The sequence below is a fragment of the Carassius gibelio genome, chromosome B22, assembly GCF_023724105.1.
Source record: "Carassius gibelio isolate Cgi1373 ecotype wild population from Czech Republic chromosome B22, carGib1.2-hapl.c, whole genome shotgun sequence".
In the NCBI taxonomy this organism is placed as follows: domain Eukaryota; kingdom Metazoa; phylum Chordata; class Actinopteri; order Cypriniformes; family Cyprinidae; genus Carassius; species Carassius gibelio.
In genome coordinates this window covers 11,765,318-11,789,791 of record NC_068417.1, presented here as the reverse complement: position 1 = coordinate 11,789,791, position 24,474 = coordinate 11,765,318, and the positions used below count along the sequence as shown (strand labels likewise).

The window sequence follows — 24,474 nt, the reverse complement described above, 5'->3', positions numbered from 1 at the left end:
ACACATAGTAAATTATATTAACATCAATCAATAAGATCTTTTTTTTAAGTTAATGGAAACAACGTGAAACAGCAGTATTATAGCTCCGCCCATGGCACGCCTCCAGGACTTCGCCTTTTTACAGAAAGAATTGGAAAGCTGTATTTTTCTTTTAGAAATATGATAAAGCTAAAGACTTTTAGGATATATGAAGGATGCAGTACTACTCTATAGGCACTCAAGATTAACATGAGATTAGGTGAAACTGTGTATGTTATGTACCCTGTTTCGTTTAAGATCGGTTCACTGAACGTTTTTTGGGGGGAACCAAAAAGGTTTCTTCAATGAAATCACTGCAACAAAACATCATCTTGGAACATTATTTATTAAGAGTGTAGCATTCACAGTTTCTGTACTTTATTACACAGCAAAACTGTTTCTCATATAGAGGAAGTGAAATTGTGGAGATCCATTCAATCACACACTATACTCACAAGAACACATACATACACACACACACTCTTCACACCTCAAGACATACACACACTCACACACATGAACCACAAACTTGCAGTAATAGCCATATTGTCAAACGCATGCTCAGAATAAAGCTGTGGAGAGTAAAGCAGAGTCTGCAACCGAAGACAGAGTGTTAGGAAGTAAGAAGTACCAAAAGATGCTTCTTTAGTTCTGTTGTTTCAGTTTTCTCTATTCCTGTGCTTCATCTCTGTTTCTTTAGTTTCTAGTGTTAGGTTTCCGTGGCTTTTGATTTCCCCTTCATCTGTGTCTAGTTTTGTTTCTTTCTAATCTCTTCTATTTATAGTCCTGTGTTTTATTCATCAGTTTCATTAGGTTCAATCACTTCTTTTACACACACTCTTGGGTTGCATTTACATTTGTCTTGGATTAGTGTTATTTTTTAGACTGGGACATTTATTTCAGACAAAATTTTGGACTGGACTGGGTTTAATTGTTGTGTATGTGCTGCACGAGCTTTCCTCAAAACTAGCTTCACTTTTTTTAATCATTTTTGTTCAGTGACATCATCTGCTCAAATCACATCCATGCAATATTACCTGCTGGGTGCTAGTGTTGTGTTTGGCACTATGATACCCAGCATGCACTGCGGCATGAGTCTTTTGTTTCGTTGATTGTCATTATTACTGAGTTTTGATGTCTATACATGTGACAGTTCAGATTTCCCCATGTAAAATCATGTTCAAAGCTGTTTCAATGGCTGTACTTAAACTAATTTAACATAAACCAAGGTCCTAGTGGCCTACACTATAATAGTGCCTTCACATCTTAAACATGTCAAACTAACTCTTACTAGAGCTGAACTTCTTACTAAATTGACAACTTTTACACTCAGACTTACTCATAAAAAGTGATCATGACACTCTGTTTAAAATCAAGGAAACAGCCAAGTGAGCATAAGTTCTATTAGATATGTATTTATTACAATCTCTAGTATTTGTACAGGCTGCATTATTTATTTATTGATGGTGGGTTTGAATTCACTAGAGCTCCACGAAAAATAACTTGCAACTTTAAAATAAATAAAAAGTCTGCAACTTACCAACCAGACTGCAACAGCACAAACAGCAAAACACCAGTGTGTGAAACATGTCCATCATCAGTTCAATGATATGAAATAGTTTCAGTCAAATTTAAATCCTTGCAGTAAAGTTGTGTAGAGAACAAGCTGTTAACAAAGTGAACTCTCTGCTGACTTCCTCCAGACTGAAGACTGAATCAGATCATGACCCATGCGTTCAACAACACTTCCTGTCTAAAACACACCCAAAGAGCTGTCAGTCCACCATTATGACTAAAATAATTGGCACCTTGGACAGCCATCATGTTTATTTATTTATTTATTTATTTATTTATTTATTAATAAATAAAATAATAAAACTATTATCCACTATTAAATATTTCTTGTATCGTGTGGTTTTCTAGACTGTGTGTTATTGTCTCATTAAAATTATTTAATTTGTTTGTATGTCACATTGGAAAAAAAGTATCGGTTACATTAGTAAACATAAACGTAGATGTGGATTCACTGAACTCAGATACGAACTGACTTGATTTTATGAACATATTCTTTTGTGAATGTTATCCATTAAATCTCTTTCTAGTCTTGACATGATGTTTTTAACCAGTGAAGGTCTGAATAGTTGCAGCAAGTCTTAGTTTCTGTTTCTTCTCCAGTGTTTGCTGATGCAGCTGACAAAAACCCATTGGTATTTTTCCATAGGCTTTTGGATTATTGCAAAATATAAACTTTTGTTTTTAATCATAGTTCATGAAACTAACAGGTTTTTTCTATCAAGATGGTCTTCACAAAATAATATAACTTTGATGAATTTTTTTTGCCAAAATAAAAGCAGCTGAACTGAAAAACTTACGCTATAAATGAACTACCCCTCCATGGACTTCAGCGTCACATCATCATCATCATCATCACACCTATGATGACTTTTATTCTTATTTCTAACACTTTCAGTGAAAACTATTTACTCTGTATATGTACCAGGGCTGGACAGAAGTATATTGATTGAATCCAGAATTTATCAGGTATGTCATGTCATAATTTGAGGATTAGCTAATAATACTTAATGCACTTCAGACATCGTTTGATACAGACCAACTGAGTAATTGTTCAGTCTGAATTCATAGTTTGTTGTTTTCATGTCACTATACGTCACTTTATCACTGTATGATTCATAGATCTCTCTTCTCTCTACGAATATTTGTTAGTATGAATTCTAATATTTTACATTCATATTTTGGAAGCATTTGCAGTATTTGTGCATATAAACAAAATTAAAATCTCAAAGCAACAAAACATAAATGAAGTAAATAACAAACAAACATATTACAAAAAGTGATTAACAAACAAATATGAAATTGATGCCACTGCAGAATAAAACAAATGAAGAGTTTATTTGCAAAAAAAATCATGTTTTATTGTGTTTTGTTTGGTTAGCTGTTTTTTAGGGATGCACGATATTGGATTTTGGCCGATATTCGATATGCCGATATTTTCAAAATAATTTTGGCCGATGCCGATACCGATACCAATATATATATAAACATTTTGGCCTGATATATTTAAACTTTAATTTTACTGAAGAGAAATCCATGTATCTCTTCTGTACTGATTCTACCATATATGTATTATTTTACAAATGTAGACAGACATTCACACCTGAAAAACAGGTCAATTATTTCACTTGGAGAATATCGGTTTGGCTCATCGGCAGAAATATTCATATCGGCCGATACCGATGATGGTCATTTTAAGCTTTTATCGGCCGATACCGATGTTGTGCCGATATTATCGTGCATCCCTACTGTTTTTATTTATTTATTATTATTTACTAATAAAAATAACCTAGCTGCAGTTTGATTGCGCTTCATTGGAATGCACAATGAAAAAATATAATTGATAAAATCAGGATGATCTGTTTATTTCACATGAACTCTTCAAATATAGAAGTATATTCATAATTCTATCCACCAGATGGACCCAACCATATTAAAAATAACAATTCTGGTAATGAACATTTATATAATCTAGTTTATAGTTTCTAGACCACAGATATTTTAATCTTTAACGATCAGGATTCCAGAATATGTGAGAAAATTTATGATATCTGTTCTGTTTTCTTCTTTTATCCTCTTGTAGATCTGACATCATTGATCAGAAGAACAGCAGCAGCTGCAGAAGCCACGCCCATCAGAACAGTGACGACCAATCGGATCACAGGCTCGATAGTATCACATCCATGCACTTCTGAAAAAAATTAAAATATAGAAAGAAAAATTAATTAATGAATTAATTAATAATAATAATTATAAAGCAGAGAGAGAGCAATGATAAAACTGATTTAGACATACAGCCTATATCAAGAAATATATTATAACTTATTTATATAAAACTTATTTTGTGGTCCAATAAAAAAATAAAAAAATAAATAAAAAAAATAAAGCTTGTTTAGAAAGACATCAACAAATTGATTCTTAAATGTGTATTATACCAGTGCTGCTGCATGTGTGACTTATTTGGACTTTTTGTTAAATAACTATATGAACTCCATTGTATGGAAAAAACCCATATTTCAGTCTGTCATACCTGCACATGTGTGACAGAGTTTGCTGATGTCCAGATGTGTGGTCTGGTTTGTGATGGGATTGTTGATCACACAGCTGTAGCTGTTTTTCTCCTGATATTCCACCTCCAGAGGTAGAGAGAGACTGATGCTGAGATCAGACACACTGATGCTGGACAATAAACTGTTTCCTTTGTACCAGGAGAGAGCCACATCACCCACATTCACCACTGAACACAACAATGAACAATTCTGCTGTGATGATGATGAAGATGATGATGATGATGATGATGATGATGAAGAACAGTCTCTGTTGATGACAGGAACAGGAAGACGAGCTGAAAACATGAGACAAACTTGACTAGATCAGGAAGTGTTTATTGCAGCATCAGTCAGTCGATGAGTTTATTATATGACAGTGATCTTCATTTCTCTGTCCACATTTATAAAATATTTTTATATGTGGACAAGTAACAGACGAAACTGATGCTTAATTGATATGATTTAGTTATTTTATTACTTAGTTATCAAAATAAATGTAAAATAAATTACTTTTAATTTACAGGTAATTAAAAAGGTGAAACCAGTATTTAACTCACCATAGACAGTGAGAGTGAATCTCTTGCTCACACTGCTGGTCTGTAGTTGATAAAGTCCAGTGTGTTCAGTTCTGGTGTCTGTGATGGTCAGAGATCCAGTTTGATGATCCAGCTTCAGTCTGTCTCTGAATCTCCCACCGAGCTCATTATCATGTACAGTGAATCTCTCATCCATTACACTGATTTCAACTATTAAAGTGTTTTCAGATCCAAACCTCCATCGAATCACATCTTCATCCATCATTTCAGTAAGACCAGAGTCTAGAGTGACTGAATCTCCCTCCGTCACTGACACTGACTTCACTTTAACTGTATCACCAAACACACCTGAAGAAGAGTTTGTCACAGATTAGATTTTTTTATTTTTATTATTATAATTACATGGTAGAAAAGAAGCAACTGAAGTCAAAAACACATTTCACACTCACCAAGCAGACGCCACACACTGAACAAAACTAATTTGAGAAACATTATCTTCATCAGTTCACTTGAATCCCAGTAACTTTCATAATGTCTGAAACACGCCTGAACTGATGCTGTGTGTGTGTGTGTGTGTGTGTGTGTGTGTGGTCTTTCCTCAACAAGACTGAACCTCTGTCACAGTTTATTCTCACACGACCACTTCCTTGAACACAGGAAGTCATGCTCATTTCTTTTTATAATTATTATGTTCTCTAATGAATTCTGGTGCTGAATGAAAACTAGCAGAAGAGTGAAGTGTTAAAGTCATGAATATTAATTTAGATATTTGAAAATAGTGTTGTGAGATGATCAGATGTCACTCTGTGTAGTTCATCAATGATGCATGATAAAATCTTGTTTGACTTCTGACTCTTAATTGACTGATTGATTCACTTTATACTGTAAATATGTTTTATATGGAACAGAATCTGAATGTTTGGTTCATATAAGCAGGAGAGAAAATGAAGAAACACTTCAGTCTCAGACTGACAGATACACTGACCGCATTCATCTAATAATAGACACGCTACTGCAGGAGCTGTTTGTCCTGCAAACCACATTAGATGAAGAGAAATCAGACCACAGCAGCTTTAACCTGACTCAAACTGACACATGAATAAAACAGTGAATATTACCCAGCAGCCTGTGAATCTGATTAATACAGTTGAACCAAAATAAAAGTTGAAATTTGACTTCCTGTGAGATTTGAGAAATGTTTGTTCATAAGAAGATCTCTGGCATTTCACTGTAGTATTAGTCTTTAAAGTGTGAGCTTTTAACTTGAACAAATAAAACCTCTCAGATCTGAGAGGCTATAACGCTGTTAAAAACAGACAAGATGGCGCCATTTTTACTTCAAATCAAACCACTGATTATGAAATTAAATAAGGTGTGTACTTATATTATTGTTCATTTATTTTGCCTTCTGTGAATTTGTGTTATCTTTCAAGATAATTGTGTAGTGGACAAAGTAAAAATGGTGATTCCTTTATAAAACTTGCTATTTACACTAAGTGCAAAAAAAAAAAAAAAAAAAAAAAAAAAACGTTTTTAAGTTGTTTATCCCAACCAGACATTCACTGGAGTGGAGTTAGTGTAACAAGACGGGCTGTTTAAACTCATAGCGACATATGATCTGACAGAAGTAGATCTGCTGTGGGTTGTGTGTGTTTTTCCTCAACAGTCAACCGTCACATGACATTAAGACTCAGATGACACAGAAACACACTTACAATACAAATTGCTGAAATAACCACAACTGTACAGAGTGCATTATAGGACATCTTCACATCTCTACCATTTGACTAAAAGGATATCATGACTGCAATGCCTTTTCTTTGTCAGGCCGATTTTTCCGATCCCTTTTTGTCTGCAGCCATTTCACTTAAAGCCTATAAGAATCATAAACAATGAAACATACATTGCATCTATTCATAAAATCACTCACAGACATTAGCAGACAAACACAGGGTGCTCTTTATAAAACAAATGTGTGATGTCTATTTTTACTCTTCTTAGAAACCACAACTCCTTCTATGCTGAAGCTAAAATAAATAATTACTGAAACTTATCAGCAGAATTACAGCATGAGTACATATTACATCATGAGGCTTATACACACAAAGTATATGATATTTCCGTATTTTACAGTTTAATCTGAGTCCTTTCAGAATTGATGGGTTCAGTATTTTAGTTAAAAGCTGTTTTAAAGCGTCATGTGCACTAGAATGGAAAACATCCCTCGACCACACGCTGATCACAAACTGACCACAAACCAGCGGTAAAGACATCGCTCACACAACAGATCACACAGTCAAACAAATCAAAACCACTGCTGTACTTTTCTGTTTTTAATTGTGAGAAAACCAAGTGTTTGTTGTTGTCTCAGGGCATTTTCTAAAAGAAAACAAAACCGATTTGAGGCTTTGAATGTCAAACAGGAAAACGCTCCAATGAGTCACCAGATTCAGATTCAGTTAGAAGTCACAGAACTACTGTACAAAGTCTTTTCATCCGTCCTCCCTGAATTTCAGACACTTCAGAATCATTCTGCTGGGATTTCCTGATATATTAGATTTCAGTTTGATCATCTACTCATGAAAACAGATTCATACACAACGACGTCATCCTCTTGATGTTCCACTTTTATCTCCTGTAAAGACAAAATATTAAAATTATTTTAAAAAAAAATGAATTACAAAAAATATATATATATCTTCATTAATATTTCTTTTTTATGGACGCCTGTTTAAGACACAAAAAAAAACAAAAAATCCTAATGTTATTTATGACTTTAAATCTCACAATTCAGACTTTTACTTTAAATTCTGAGTTTAGTTTGCAAGTTTTTTTCACTATAAAATAGAGAAAGTAAAAAGACAATTGCGACTTTTTTCCTGCCATTGTGAATTATAAACTAACATTTCTGAATTGTGAGATATAAACTCACAATTGCAAGAAAGAAAGAAAAAAGTGGTGGAAACAGCTCTCCATAGACACAAGCTTCCACGGATTAGAGATTGTAAAATGTATAATAATATTGATCAGATTCAGCTCTTTATTTCTGGTAATCTACTGAAATGCTGTCAAACATCTACTGCTGCTACATCATTGGTTTTGCTTCAGATCTTTTATGTAACAGTGCACATCACGTTTATTATCCTGACAGAACACACATCTGAATCTGACTCAGCGCTGCTCTGATACAGAGAGAGAACAAACACAATCATAAACGATCTTACCCATTTCTGTGTGTCTCTTCTGAACGTTGGCTCAGCATAAGTGACTTCATCTGCTCAACAGTAATAACAGAAGCATTAACACAAACAAACTTCTTATTCAGTACTGTATAGGGCTGTCTAAGTTAGATTGTTAAAGCATGCAATTTCCACTTTGCAAAGCAAATTATCCTTGTCGAAAAAAATGTACAAATTGCTAAGACATCGGGTTGGTATTTCAAATAATAATAATAATAATAAATGCATATTCTGCTAGAACTAGAGAGTGAAACAGTTTTAAATACATACATTGCATTTTTTTAATTTAATTTAAATTAATTTAAATTTAATTTTCACAGAAGCCCAACAAATGAATCATGCATAAGTGACGTTTTCATGAAAATCTTAATTTGAACATCAGTGGAGCTCTTCTTACAAGTCTGTAAGAAGTTGATTTATTTCTGAATTAAGGCAGATTTGCATTTTCGTTTTGATGCAGATTGAAAAATGGTCAAATATATAGATATATGTTATAATCATTCTTAAAAGCAGTAGGTTCCTCTTGCCTTCTTGACCAGTGTTTCTGTGTTTTCTGCGGATGCAGACGACTGCAGCAAAAATCAACAGAGATCCAACAACAGAGATCACCACGGTCAGAGAGATGAGATGAGAAGAAGACCGTGCTGCTACGTCTAAAGAGAGACAGTGATGTAATCGTAGAAGTGATTGTGTCTGTCTGATCTATAAAATATACAGAGATAAGGTCAGTGAATAATACGAAATTATAAGCTCTGCTGTACCTGAACATGTGAGACAGAGCTGAGTGATGTCCAGATGTGTGGTCTGGTTTGTGATGGGATTGTTGATCACACATCTGTAGCTGTTTTTCTCCTGATATTCCACCTCCAGAGGTAGAGAGAGACTGATGCTGAGATCAGACACACTGATGCTGGACAATAAACTGTTTCCTTTGTACCAGGAGAGAGTCACATGACCCACATTCACCACTGAACACAACAGTGAACAATATGATGATGAACATTGTGAAGAGTTACTGCTGATGACAGGAACAGGTAGATGAGCTGAAAAACATGAGAGAATAAACAAAAACCTGCTGAATATATTCATATGTAAGTAATAAAATAATAACATGTGAAGGACAGGACACGTTATCTCTGCTCACCATAGACAGAAACATTGAATGTTTTTGATGACAGTTTTGCTCCGTTTATCTCTAGTTGATATTCTCCAGCGTGTTGAGTTGTGATGTTCATGATGGTCAGAGATCCAGTCTGTCTGTCCAGCTTCAGTCTGTCTCTGAATTTATCATCAGGACCGTCACATGTGGAGTAGACTTCAGCATCTCTGTTGATTTGAGCTATCAGAGACTTTCCAGCTCCATATTTCCACAGTATCTCGTCGTCTTCATGTATTTCAGTAACATCAGTGTTCAGAGTGACAGAATCTCCCTCCGTCACTGACACTGACTCAACAAACACACCTGAAGAATACATTTTTCATTGATTAAGGTTCCTGTTTTTAATAAAGCATCACATCAGCTCTAGTTTGTAACTTTGAGTTGTGAAGTGAAGAACAGCAGCAGAAATACCAAAGAGATGGTGTTTTATTATAAGCTGGAGAGAACACATTTGTGCAGACACAGCCTGGAAGTAGGCTACAAGTAACATTTTTGTCCCTGACTTTCATTTAATTGTTTTATAAAAGGATTTTTTTATATTTGAGATATTAAGATTGCAAAAAATATATGTAAATAAAAAAATCAAGCTCACCAAATCTCACCCAGTTCACTCAGTTTTTGACCAATGATTTTCCATTTCCTTTTGTTTATTTTAAACATTGTAGTTATGGCTGACAGCGGTGCAGCGGTGATTTGAAACCCTCAAAAAACACCTGATATTTGAACCCTATAGGATTACAGAGCCTCCAATAATTTACATTCACTTGAAATATCCAAAATTAATTTTAATAATTATGGAAAACACAAAGACCTGAACTCAAACGAGATGATGTCTCAGGAAAAAAGACAGATTTAAGATACAGACAGTGGCTTGTTGCTCTGAAATGTGTAAAAATAAAGGCATAAAATGCTTTTATAACTTACCAATCAGAAACCACCAGCACAAATTCAACAAAACAAACCTATAAAACATCTTCTGTGTCTGAACTTGTACACTATCCACTAAAAGCACTCTGTTGATCTGATCTGTGAACCTGAATCCACCCCGAAATAGTCAGACCCTCCTACATATCACGCTCACACTTCTTGTTTCATGTATAAATGTTCTTCTAGCATCCAATAAGATTTTAATACAGTCCCAATTCCTTATAATTTAACATTAATTTAATGATATATGACAGTTTTTTTTTTAATTGGCTGTATATGTTAAACAAGTAAGTAGAAGAATATTGAATGGGTCTCCATTCATTTAATGATAACAGAGGATATTGATTTTAAAATAGCTAGTAAATAATAATTTGATGATTAATTGTTATGTAAACCGGTCACGCTGTCACATCATTCTTCAGCTCACTTCAGAGTCAAACAGAAACCTGCTGGTCTGATTTCGACAGAAATAATGCTTGATCTGTTAGATCTGTTGGGTGAACAAACAACTTGTGCATGTAGTGAAGAGTTCTGGACTTTTTCTTACAACAAAGCCACAGGAAAATGACTTCATGCAGGAACCTGAGAAAACGGGCCCAACGGGCACATACAATTGTTTTATTATTATTATTATTATTTATTAATTAATTAATTAATTTTTAAGGGAAAAAAGGCAAGGGACTCTATTACATTGATTAGTCAGAGCAATGCAGTCTGGCAGCGAAACGTCGGTATTTCAAAATGTTTCAAAAACCAATTCGATACATTTTTGATAGGCCACGAGTTCCGAACAACTGAATCGAAACAAAAGATTCATTCGCTTCACGAAGTGTTTGAAAGCTCCCATCACTGGCCAGTGCTACACACAAGCTATAGGCTGTCTACAGGAAGCAAAAAAATACCACCGTTGTCATTTGTCTGTCAGTTCTTCACAAACAAAAAGCACCAGTTTACTCGCCGAGATTCATCGTGTCGTCTCGTTGAGAAAGCGTCACTGATTATAATGTCTTCTTTTGTCTTATGTTCTGTGTAGACAAGGTGTTACTTTCACTTTCAGTTGAGATCATTAATATTGAAGAAGAAGGAGGACATTTCGTTTGAGTCTTCTTTATGATGAAAGCGGTGAAAATGAAGTTTACCTTTATATTGCTGTCCATCGGATTGTTTTTAACGCACAATGGTAAGACATTTTATCATATCAATCTTTTTTTCTGATCGATAAACCGAATAGGAATTACGCAGTTTTATTGTGCGCCTGATCTAATTGCTTTGTATTTGACAGACGTTTGTTATATTATGTAGCCTATAAGTTCGTTTGAAAGATGAATTGAAGTGAAATGTTATAGTTTTCAATACGTGTTTTGTGTGTGCGGAAACAAACAAGAGCCAGTTCAGTACTTGAATGACAAAAATATATATATATATAAATAGACTATATTTTTTATTCTCCTGGCAAAACTATTGAAAAAAAAAATATCCTGTTAATGATCAGGTCTAGTGACTTTGTATAAAAATGTCTCATCCATATCTTGAGATGAAGAATTTACGTTTTTGCTGATGTTGATGATATAACAGCGAATGGTGCTTAAAAGCTGTAAAAACGGAAATACATATAGGCAATTTTTTTGTTTACATTATTTGAGTCTTGTTGTGGTTTTTAAAGTTTGTCTGTTGATGAATTTTTTTTTTCTTTTTTTATCTGTAGGTGTGTCTGGTGTTGAGGCAGATGTGTCAGTGATGGAGGGAGATTCAGTCACTTTACTCACTGGTATTAAGAAAAAGCAAGAAGACAGAATCAGATGGTATTGTAATGACACTCGCATCGCTCAAATCAATGGAGATCCTAGTAAGACCTGTACAGATGTTCAGTGTAATGAAGGGACTGAGAGATTCAGAGACAGACTGAAGCTGGATCATCAGACTGGATCTCTGACCATCAGGAACATCACAAACACAGACTCTGGACTTTATCAACTGAAGATCTTCAGCAGCAACAGCATCAGTGAAAAGACCTTCCGTCTTTCTGTCCGTGGTGAGTAATTTAACAACTGTTGGATTTGATACAATTTTAAAAAGCTTTTAAAGCAGTGAGAATTAGAGATGCTCTTCCTCTTTAGCTGTAGCTACATCAGGGCATATTTCCCAACAGTATCATAAACATCGTAAGTTTATCGTATAGCTCCATTGGTTTCAAAGCTTATGATGCTTTTGGGAAACTCAGCCCAGAACAGTGTAAATTAAATACAAATGTTGGTAAGTTGATGGATTTAGTTTCTCTGTGCCCTGTCTGGACTTTTATGTTGAAGTATTTCCTGTGCCTTGTTTGTAGTGCTTTTGTTGATTGGTTCGATTGGTGTTTCCTATTTAACACTCCCCCTTGTTATCTTGTTAGCATGTTCTTTTCGGGGGGCAGGGTTTCATATTTTTTGGAAGCACCCCTGGGCGCCGCCATTAGCTAGCGGACCCCAACCTGCTGTTAGCATTCCATTGGCTCCCACTTATTTTGGCGTCACTTTGATAGCGAATAACTTTACATCTGAGACGTTTAAAGACTCCATTTGTCCATTAATTATTTCTAAAGAAACACGAAAATATATAAAAGGCCCCATTACCTTGTATCTTACCTTATGGCCCCGTAGAAGCAGTTTTTGTAAAAAATAGGCTAACGATTGCTTCATAACCAGCGATTCTCTGTCGCACAGTAGAGAAATTACCGTATGGACAGGAGGAGAAGGTTGTAGAGAATCTTTTACTGTCTATGCGGCTATCGGGGGGACAAGGAGGCATAAAGTCAAGTGAGATAATTCATCAGAATACTTACTAAAATTTGCTCCTGTTCACGCTCGGTGGGTGATTCAGATTTCTCTTGGCAAAGCGATTGGAAGACTTATAGGTTGCTCACGTGACATCTACGTCATCAAGCTCAGTTTGAGTCTGTGCAGTACGCCCAACCCCCAGGAAGTGCGTGCTTCTAATCGACTTCACTTTTCTCTGTTGAATCCAATGGGGTCGCTGTGTCCATTTTTTTTCTGTCTATGGTTCTTTTGTGTATAAATTAGTGATGGGAAATTCAATTCTTTTCTGCGAACCGTTTTTTTTGTACTGTTCGATTCAATAAACCGGTTGACAAAACTGGTTCACCGGTTCTTTTACGCTCGACGTAATGACGGTATTGGCGATGACGTAATGGCATCAAATCTATATAAAGTCAGTAATCATAACTTTAGTCAGTTAAAGACTTCATAATCATGAAATGTTTACAATTAAGTTTTGCAACAATGCACCCAAATACAGTAAAGCAATAATGTGCATACAAGGATTTAAGTATTGAAGATATAAAGTAAATAAATTAGGTGTCATTATAAAATAGTTATTTTATCACACTTTCCGATGTTTAACAAAACAATTGAAAAATTACACAATTGCGCAGTATCATCAGTTCATTGGTTCACAAATAAGACGTGTCCGACAGAAACAATTCGTTCATCATCTGGCTCTGCTCGGTGTTCATCTTCAGTTAATCATTGGTTTATTCTGACTCAGGGGGAGTGTCAGTAACATTAAAACAGCTTAAGTCATTTGTGGATTAATGTTTATTGGAGACGTGAACCGTTTCAAACAATTCAGTTCGATTTGGTGAACTGGTTCAACTGATTCAATAAGAAGAACCGGTTAAATTGAACGATTCATTCTCGAATCGGACATCACTAGTATAAATAGTGCTTTTGTTCCACTTGTTGTTCGTCAGGCAGTGTTTATGTTTATCCGTCTTTCTGTGTTCCCTGGCTCCCAGTGTCCTGTATTTTTTGCCATATTTAAGCACTCCCTGCCCTTAGATCCTCGCCTCTGCCTGCTCATTGTAACATGCTGCTGAAGGTCAATAAATAATAATAAATAAACTACTTTTCAAACAGAAATGTCCACTACATACATTAAAACAGAGAACACTCATAACATAGTCATGATTACAGCTGCATTTGTTTGGCTTTCTGGACATAACAAGCTTGCTCCGTAGCTTAGCTAGTCACGACTTGTACGTATGTGAAAGCATTGGGTTTGAATTCTATGAAAAATATGAATTGCGATGAAAGAGCAGACAGATAGAAAAAACTAGTTTAAACGGCTTGCTTGCGATTGTGTTTTAATGTTGAATTCACTTTTGTTCACACTATAGGTTTCGTTGTAGTGCAGATGGTACGTTATTTTAAATCACCTTTACCTTTATTTATATAGTGCTTTAAACAAAATACATTGCGCCAAAGCACTGAACAACATTCATTTGGAAAACAGTGTCTCAATAATGCAAAATGATAGTTAAAGGCAGTTCATCATTGAATTCAGTTATGTAATCTCTGTTCAGTTGAAATAGTGTCTGTTTTAATTTGCAATCAAGTCAATGATATCGCTGTAGATGAAGTGACCCCAACTAAGCAAGCCAGAGGTGACAGCGGCAAGGAACCGAAACTCCATCGGTGACAGAATGGAGAAAAAAACCTTGGGAGAAACCAGGCTCAGTTGGGGGGCCAGTTCTCCTCTGACCAGACGAAACCAGTAGTTCAATTCCAGGCTGCAGCAAAGTCAGATTGTGCAGAAGAATCATCTGTTTCCTGTGGTCTTGTCCTGGTGGTCCTCTGAGACAAGGTCTTTACAGGGGATCTGTATTTGGGGCTCTAGTTGTCCTGGTCTCCGCTGTCTTTCAGGGCAGTAGAGGTCCTTTCTAGGTGCTGATCCACCATCTGGTCTGGATACGTACTGGATCCGGGTGACTGCAGTGACCCTCTGATCTGGACACAGACTGGATCTGGTGGCTACGGTGACCTCGGAACAAGAGAGAAACAGACAAATATTAGCGTAGATGCCATTCTTCTAATGATGTAGAAAGTACGGTGTTATGTGAAGTGTTTCCGGTTCCAGTTTACCTAATTAATGCAGCCTAAAAATCCTTTAACGGATTTGGATATTAAAAGCATATTAGTATGTTATGTGTATGCCAGGTTAAAGAGATGGGTCTTTAATCTAGATTTAAACTGCAAGAGTGTGTCTGCCTCCCGAACAATGTTAGGTAGGTTATTCCAGAGTTTAGGCGCCAAATAGGTAAAGGATCTGCCGCCCGCAGTTGATTTTGATATTCTAGGTATTATCAAATTGCCTGAGTTTTGAGAACGTAGCGGACGTAGAGGAGTATAATGTAAAAGGAGCTCATTCAAATACTGAGGTGCTAAACCATTCAGGGCTTTATAAGTAATAAGCAATATTTTAAAATCTATACGATGTTTGATAGGGAGTCAGTGCAGTGTGGACAGGACCGGGCTAATATGGTCATACTTCCTGGTTCTAGTAAGAACTCTTGCTGCTGCATTTTGGACTAGCTGTAGTTTGTTTACCAAGCGTGCAGAACAACCACCCAATAAAGCATTACAATAGTCTAACCTTGAAGTCATAAATGCATGGATTAACATTTCTGCATTTGACATTGAGAGCATAGGCCGTAATTTAGATATATTTTTGAGATGGAAAAATGCAGTTTTACAAATGCTAGAAACGTGGCTTTCTAAGGAAAGATTGCGATCAAGTAGCACACCTAGGTTCCTAACTGATTCCTAACTAGGTTCCTAACACCTCTGTTTTTTCTGAATTTAGCAGTAAGAAATTACTCGTCATCCAATTTTTTATATCGACTATGCATTCCATTAGTTTTTCAAATTGGTGTGTTTCACCGGGCTGCGAGGAAATATAGAGCTGCGTATCATCAGCATAACAGTGAAAGCTAACACCATGTTTCCTGATGATATCTCCCAAGGGTAACATATAAAGCGTGAAGAGTAGCGGCCCTAGAACTGAGCCTTGAGGTACTCCATACTGCACTTGTGATCGATATGATACATCTTTATTCACTGCTACGAACTGATGGCGGTCATATAAGTACGATTTAAACCATGCTAATGCACTTCCACTGATGCCAACAAAGTGTTCAAGTCTATGCAAAAGAATGTTGTGGTCAATTGTGTCAAACGCAGCACTAAGATCCAATAAAACTAATAGAGAGATACAACCACGATCAGATGATAAGAGCAGATCATTTGTAACTCTAAGGAGAGCAGTTTCAGTACTATGATACGGTCTAAATCCTGACTGGAAATCCTCACATATACCATTTTTCTCTAAGAAGGAATATAATTGTGAGGATACCACCTTTTCTAGTATCTTGGACAGAAAAGGGAGATTCAAGATTGGTCTATAATTAACTAGTTCTCTGGGGTCAAGTTGTGGCTTTTTTATGAGAGGCTTAATAACAGCCAGTTTGAAGGTTTTGGGGACATATCCTAATGACAATGAGGAATTAATAATAGTCAGAAGAGGACCTATGACTTCTGGAAGCACCTCTTTTAAGAGCTTAGATGGTATAGGGTCTAACATACATGTTGTAAGTTTAGATGATTTAACAAGTTTATACAATTCTTCCTCTCCTATAGTAGAGAATGAGTGGAACTATTCCTCAGGGGGTCTATAGTGCACTGTCTGATGCGAAACTGTAGCTGACGGCTGAATGGTTGCAATTTTATCTCTAATAGTATCGATTTTAGAAGTAAAGTAGTTCATAAAGTCATTACTGCTGTGGTGTTGGGAAATGTCAACACTTGTTGAGGCTTTATTTTTCGTTAATTTAGCCACTGTATTGAATAAATACCTGGGGTTATGTTTGTTTTCTTCTAAAAGAGAAGGAAAGTAATCAGATCTAGCAGTTTTTAATGCTTTTCTGTAGGATATGCTACTTTCCCGCCAAGCAATATGAAATACCTGGAGCATTAGTTATAGCGCCACTCAATGGACATTTCAACACAGAACTGTGGTGACACGTACGAAACCAATTGCACATAACACTGATCTGTTCTGGGGAAGAATAAAAAAACAAAAACTTTTTAGCAACATTTACTGGACATTTCTGTTGGAACCTGCGGTGATATATATTTATTGTTATATTTTTCGCATCTCGCGAAAACATTCCCACAGGGACGTTTTCGTCGTGAGACCACCAACCCTACCAACATGCAATTTGCAGATTTTTTTCAGAGTTTCTTTCCCCAAAAATGGTCCTCCAGCAGTTGTTGGTATGTTTTTCAGGTGTTTCTGCTGCTGAACGAGATAAAATGAAGAGAAAGTCTGTGAAGGAAGGAGAATCTGTTACTCTAGATCCTGGAGTAATAAAACAACGAAATCATGTGATGACGTGGTATTTTAATGACACTCTCATCGCTGAAATCACTGGAGATCCCAACAAGACCTGCACAGACTTTCATTGTCCTGAGAGGTTCAGAGACAGACTGAAGCTGAATCATCAGACTGGATCTCTGACCATCAGGAACATCAGAATCACAGACTCTGGACTTTATGAACTAACGATCAGCAGCAATAATCGTCGTCGTCGCCGCCGCAGCATCAGCAGTGTAAAGAGCTTCGACGTTACTGTCATTAGTAAGTGTCATTTTGTTATTCAGGCATACAGTGGAATATAAATTATTATATAGATCAGTCTGACTCATTCATTCATACACACTAATGACGGTCTCTCTTTCGCTCCAGATTCAGGTCTGTCTCTGGGTGTTGTAGCAGGTCTGTCTGTTATTGTTCTTCTGCTGGTGACTGCAGCTGTAGCTCTTGGTGTGATTTTCTATCCCCGCAGGAGCTCTAGAGATGGCAAGTTTCGCCTATACCACATTGAGAGGAAATCATCACCTTTATTGAGCAAAATCTGTAATTAATTATTTGTGTGATTATTTTTTAGGTCACGAGACTGTGCCGCAGGAACAGCATTAGTGGGTAACATGATTTGTACTGAAGGATTATTCCCATTGATAGATCTTTCCCTAAAATACTGTATCTAATGATCATCAAGGGGCCACTGACTCAGAACGGGTTTTTCCATTCCACCTCGGTACTTTCCGATTGTTTTTCTGTGTAATCACATGCTAGATAAACGTGTTAGACTGCAACACTTGTGTCTTTTACATCACATTACTCACAGCATGACATAAACATGAAGTGTTTTTCCTGTTATTCTTCTTCTTTGGGATATCATTGTTTTACTTTATTGTCTCCAGTTGTTGACTATTATCTTCACTTGTTGATTATGGCCTCTACAGGTATTCCATTGAACATATAATGCTTTGCTAATATTTTGCCACGGCTTCATCAATAAGATGCAACCAAGACAAATATTGAAAAAAACTTACCATTATAACTGGAGGATTTTAACTACTTCTTAGTAAGAGTTTGATTTGAACTGCTTAATTCACCAACTATAAATCCCCCATATTTCTGCAACAAGGAATATTTTGTTTGTTACATACAATTTAATACTGCTTTAGATGATCTGACATGATCTGAACTATCACTGTGGATAATATGAGCTGTGTGATGGGCAAGGCATTCTGACTTCTTGTTAATAACCAAGTCGTGCAACACTTTATTTTAAGGTGTCCTTGTTACGCATGTTAAATGCACTTACTATTATAATAACAATAAATTATGCATAATTACATGCAAGCTACACTAAGCCAAACTCTAATTCTAACCCTAACCATATAGGAAGTATGTAGTAAATATTACTCAGTACTTAAATTTGTAATTACAAGTACAACAAGGACACCTTAAAAAAAGTGTATATATATATATATATATATATATATATATATATATATATATATATATATATATATATATATATATATATATATATATTTCTTTTTTTCTAACAATGGTAGTTAATGTTAAATGTAGCACAGATTTAGTATTTTGGAAGAAAAGAAAAAAAAGGTGTCATGTACTGTACTAGACTCATAAGCCAATGATTTATGCTGCAAGTTACAATACGTTCTCTCACTTTTGAACTTGTCTTATAATGAACTAGTATTATATTGTATCATGACGTGCATATTGTTTACACTGACTTTGTGGTTTTACAATAAACTGCACTGTAAAAAATAAGTGTAATTTTAACTGTAAAATTTTGTAAAAACGCTACGGAAAAAAACTGATAATAGGTTAACAGTAAGTTCCCGTACTATATACAGGGAAAAACTGTAAAAGATCTAACAAAGCATTTAATGTAAATTTACAGTAAAATTATGTTAATTATACAGCTTTTAGAAGTAAAAAAAGAACAAATCAATGTATAATTTACAGTCTAAAACTGTAAACTGATATTCCCAGAATTCCCTGCGTGACACTCCACGTTTGAAAGTATTTTGTTTAAATAATCATGTTTTTAAATAGTTCTTGTTATCAGTTATGTACATTTGAGCTTTATGTTACATCTTCTGTTGCTTAATGAAAGTTTTTTGCATTATTTAAGTATCACGTGTGTTACCATGATGGTGTTTTGTGTTTCCATAAATGTGCACCTTCTATATGTTAATATATATATACTTCTGCTTGTGGTGAAGCTACTTGTGATGAGCTTTGATACTTCATGTGGCTTTCTCTTATACAGTACCATCTTTATTATTATGGTGGTTGTCAGTATTTTCAAGGTACAAAACAGATTTAATTTTGTGTGTTGTTGAATTTACTGGTTTATATTCACATTTTCTTGTTTGTAAATTACAGCTTTATATTGTAAAATTAACAGTTTTTGACGTAAATGTGTTTACAGTTTTCTGTATTTTTACAAAATTATTCTGGCAACCACAGCTGCCAAAAAGTTTTTGTAAAAACAACAAGAAATTTTTTACAGTGTGGTTAAATGCTGTAGATGTGTTATTATTCACAAAATGAGAACTTTATGTCTGTAATGAAGGTAAGACTGTTGGGGTAGGATGACCCCCTAAAAATTAGGACAGAAGGATTTTAATAATAATTACATGTCATTAAGTTAAATAGTATGTAAAAGCTCTTCATTAATCAACTGGCAAACATCAAATGAGTTGTTTTTATTATTAAAACATTTTACAAATTCAATTATTTAAAAGCATGTACTTGACAGAAATATAAAATTGAAGGCATATAAGAATAGAATAAAGTTATAAAAAATACTCTGACCTACAGAAAGCCCTACACCATAACAAAGCTTTGCTTGGCATCACTAACAATACCTTTAGACCACATTCTATTTTGAATGTCATTTTTATTTCCTCATATTGTGATTTATACTGTATGTCATATGAAAAAGCATGCTTTTTAAATACGTTTGCACCAACACATAAAAGCTCTTGTTGATTTTATTCATTTGAATTTAAATCATTGAAAATATATGGTTATATTAATAGCTCAAAATGCCAACATACGTCACAATATTTGTACAATCTGTTCTCACTTTACCCACTGCTAGATCTAATGTCATAAACCAGAACTGCTGCGGTGGCCACTCCCACCAGAGCAGAGATGACCAATCGGATCACAGCTTCAATAGAACCACAACAGTAGACGCAGACTTCTGAAATAATAAGTGAGCAGTAATAAATTAGTGATTTTCAACAAACCGACTTAAGTCTCTGTCAGGAATTTAAAAAGAGCAGGTACTTTTCTGTCAATGTAAGAAAAATTATACCTTTTTTGAAAAATAGCTTTATGCTAAATAACTATGAGCTTCAAATGAAAAAAAAAAAAAAAACACATATATCAGCTCTGCTGTACCTGAACATGGTTGACAGAGTTTGCTGATGTCCAGATGTGTGGTGTGGTTTCTGATGGGATTGTTGATCACACAGCTGTAGCTGTTTTTCTCCTGATATTCCACCTCCAGAGGTAGAGAGAGACTGATGCTGAGATCAGACACACTGATGCTGGACAATAAACTGTTTCCTTTGTACCAGGAGAGAGTCACATGACCCACATTCACCACTGAACACAACAATGAACAATTCTGCTGTGATGATGAAGATGATGAAGAACATTGTGAAGAGTTTCTGATGATGACAGGAACAGAAAGATAAGCTGAAAAAAGAAGAGAATAATTTAGGGAGTAATTGACTTCTTGAAATGATTCTTGATATATTGTTCAGTAATCTGTCTCTAGGGTCACTTCTTCCTTTGTATTTATAGCTAATGTGTTGCTATAAATGTTGACACTTCTTTAAATCTTAAAGTTGTGAACTTTATATTATACATTGTATAATATATTAATTCTAACACTGCAGAAATTCTTTCTTATTTTAAAATACATTAAAGTGAACTTTTATATATTTTTTAAAGGAACTTTGAGTGTCTGTGCAAAGCTCACTCCCACGGTTCAATGGGTTGGTTGCCATAAGAAATAGATTTAAACATTAAAATATTAATATTTACTTCTCTGAAGTATATTCAACCAATCAAGTGTGAGTCTGAGACACAGCAAACATTTATTACTTTGTACGCGTTCATGTGACTTTCTGTAAAGCTGCTGTGAAGCAAAGGGTTTTGTGAAAGATGCCATGCAAATGTAATTAACCCAAATTTAGCTGCTAGCTCTGGGAGTGATTTGAATGATTTGGAGTGTTTTAGAAATGAACTCCAAATCATTAAAAGTAAAGCCACTGGTAAGAAGCCCATATTAAGATTAGTTTTTCTAATTAATAGTAGACCCTCCACGATTATGGCAGCGTTGTCACCCTTGTCCGGCCGACTGTCCTTCCTCCACAGCCTGAACCCAAAGCCAGACTGCCCATCACCTGCATCCATGGCGATACCAGGGAAGTACCGGCGCAGCGCATCACTATCACCGCGCCCACTAGCGCCTGGCCGGTAGAAGTCGGGATCATCAAGGATCTGCCAGTTCCGGTCCTCCTCGGCAGAGATCGGCAGAGATTGGCCTGTTTGCCTCCACTAGCCAACCTGTCAGCCTTGCCGGGAACCGCCCCCAGTCGGACGACCACGAAGCCCAGACGGCGCCCCATGCTGCTGACCTCAGACAGCCCGAGAGAGGGTGAGTCTTCCAATCATAACCCTAACCTCTACTATGACCTCTTCCAACAGGTGACTGGGGCTGGGGTCTTCACCTGGGAGCAGCACGAGGATGACCACCTCAAACACTGCTGGGCCCAAGTGAGGGTTGCCGATGGGAAGGACCTCCAAGTGGCACCTCACCCAACACCACACTTTGTGGTAAAAAACAGCCTGCAGTACTGTCTCGCACAGCGAAGGAGGGAGGAAAAGACCTTTCTGGTAGTCCCACGGACCAAGACAGGAGTGGTGATGGAGCTGGCGCATGCCCATCCTATGGCCGGCCACCTGGGGGCTCAGAACACCATCCAGCATATACACTACTGCTACCACTGGCCGGGCCTGGAGGCCGAAGTCCAACGCTTCTGTCAGGCCTGTCCCACCTGTCAACGGACGTCTCCACGCACCTCTCGCCCCAGCCCGCTGATTCCGCTGCCCATCATTGAGGTGCCCTTTGAGCGGATCGGAATGTACCTAGTGGGGCCGCTGCCGAAGTCCGCCCGGGGACTCAAACACATCCTGGTCATCCTGGACTACGCCACCCACTAACCTGAGGCCATGCCCCTCTGCAAAGCTCCTCCAAATCAAATAGCTCAGCACCACCGTATTCCGCCGGCAAACGGACGGCCTGATTGAGCAATTCAACCAAACGCTCAAGCAGATGCTGCATCGAGTGGCTGCATGGGACAAGCGCTAATGGGACAAGATGCTGCCCTATGTCCTGTTCAGCATCCGGGAGGTACCCCAGGCTTCCACCGGATTTTCCCCACTTTGAGCTCCACTTCGGCCGGCAAACCCGCAGCCTGCTTGACGTCGCCAGAGAAGCCTGGGAACAACAGCTGTCAACAACACACCATCGAGGAGGAGGTACAGGAGATGTCGAGGTTAGGGACCATCGAGCCATAACGGTCCAACCCCATCATCATGGTTGGCCACTAGTGCCCACTGGCAGTACCGGGTCCTACCCTTCAGCCTGCATGGGGCCCCCGCCACCTTCCAACGTCTAATGGACATCCTCCTGTGGCCCCACCAGGCCTACGCGGCCGCCTACCTGGACGACGTGGTCATCCATTCCGTCACCCTGGAAACAGAGCAGCCACACCTGCACCTGCTCGTTACGGGCTAAGCGTTCACACCTGCAGCCCATCAAGGATGGGCTTTATAAGCTGCACCGACGAGCAGAGAGGTGAGAGATGTTTCTCTGTTGTTCCCCTCCAGACAGCAGTGTGTGATTGTCAGCCCTTGACAAACACGGACTACACGGACCCACACAGCATTGTGCACCGAGAGAGAGAGAGAGAGAAAGCGAGAAGAAGGCCGAGAACTGAACACCGGAAACCCCTGACATTGCCTATTTTCCCCCTCACGTTTGTTAATAAAAATCCACCCTTCGGGGAACTCACCTTGATCCTCGTGTCGTGTACTTCTTCACCCCATCACAATATATAAATACACACACAGACACATTTGGAAAAAAATTGCGTCACTTTTGAAATCTTGTTTTAAAATGAACTAGTATTATATTGTATCATGAGGTGCATATTGTTTACACTGACTTTGTGGTTTTACAATAAACTGGGTAAATGTGTTATTATTCACAAAATGAGAACTTTATGTCCGTAATGAAGTAAAGACTGTTGGGGTAGGATGACCCCCTAAAAATTAGGACAGAAGGATTTTAATAATAATTACATGTCATTAAGTTAAATAGTTTGTAAAAGCTCTTCATTAATCAACTGGCAAACATCAAATGAGTTGTTTTTATTATTAAAACATTTTACAAATTCAATTATTTAAAAGCATGTACTTGACAGAAATATAAAATTGAAGGCATATAAGAATAGAATAAAGTTATAAAGAATACTCTGGCCACCAGAAAGCCCTACACCAGTGGTTTACAGTGGGCTGTGCGATTAAAAGAAAACGTCCTAAAATCACGATTTGAGCGTGCACATATGCCTAACTCCAGGTTCACACACTGTCTGTGATGCGCCTTTTTTCTGAGCCAATGTTGACGGATCAGAGCGTTCTCACTGCAGTAAAAGGCTAGAAATAAAAACGTGCGAAAATAATTCATGTCTAACACATGAGCATAGAGTGAATTTGTTAGTGAACAGGATGCAGTTTAAGTGAGAGGAGACACGTTTTAAGTGTGCACACTCTCTCCTCGCAAAGCAGCGTGTATCTGAGCAAACACGACCGGTTTTGTGACAGAGCAAAGGAAATCTGCTGCGAACAGAGAGATTCGCACTCGTGCATTATTTTAATGTGCTTTTGCGTTATATTTATGCGTTCTCACTGCTGACCGCATACACATACTGTATACACACTGCAAACACCTGAGGCACCGCTACAATTAATGAGCTCTATGAACAATGCATGGCAAAAAAGAAAAAAAAAGTCCCTGTATACAGGATTTCAAGTCTATACATTTTTTTACATCTTCACTATATTGATAATTTTGACTTATGTCTGTTCTAGAGATGTTACAACTTTTTGATAAAGCTCTGATTGGTTTTCTTTTGGAAATATGTTTCAAATTAATCCTGAATGCATTT

At 36.9% G+C, this 24,474-nt stretch overlaps 2 protein-coding genes across 2 annotated transcripts in view; one reads left to right on the top strand and one right to left on the bottom strand.

Moving 5' to 3' along the window:
* Positions 1 to 24,474, bottom strand: part of LOC127988002 (uncharacterized protein DDB_G0271670-like) — a 327,998-nt gene that overhangs the window by 25,846 nt on the left and 277,678 nt on the right. The window contains exon 3 of the mRNA XM_052590490.1: positions 20,633 to 20,932. Coding sequence (XP_052446450.1) covers positions 20,633 to 20,932 — 300 coding nt within the window. The remainder of the gene's footprint in view (positions 1 to 20,632; positions 20,933 to 24,474) is intronic.
* On the top strand, positions 10,813 to 18,656 carry LOC127987096 (uncharacterized). Its single transcript, XM_052589390.1, has 5 exons — positions 10,813 to 11,180; positions 11,706 to 12,032; positions 17,123 to 17,473; positions 17,582 to 17,695; positions 17,784 to 18,656. The coding sequence occupies exons 1-5, from the start codon at positions 11,111 to 11,113 to the stop codon at positions 17,813 to 17,815; spliced, it is 894 nt and encodes a 297-aa protein (XP_052445350.1). The 5' UTR covers positions 10,813 to 11,110; the 3' UTR covers positions 17,816 to 18,656.

Coding starts and splice junctions, on each gene's coding strand:
- LOC127987096 (XM_052589390.1), top strand. CDS start 11,111: ATGATGAAAGCGGTGAAAATGAAGTTTACCTTTATATTGCTGTCCATC. Junction 11,181..11,705: donor ATTGTTTTTAACGCACAATG/GTAAGACATTTT, acceptor TTTTATCTGTAG/GTGTGTCTGGTGTTGAGGCA. Junction 17,474..17,581: donor CTTCGACGTTACTGTCATTA/GTAAGTGTCATT, acceptor CTTTCGCTCCAG/ATTCAGGTCTGTCTCTGGGT.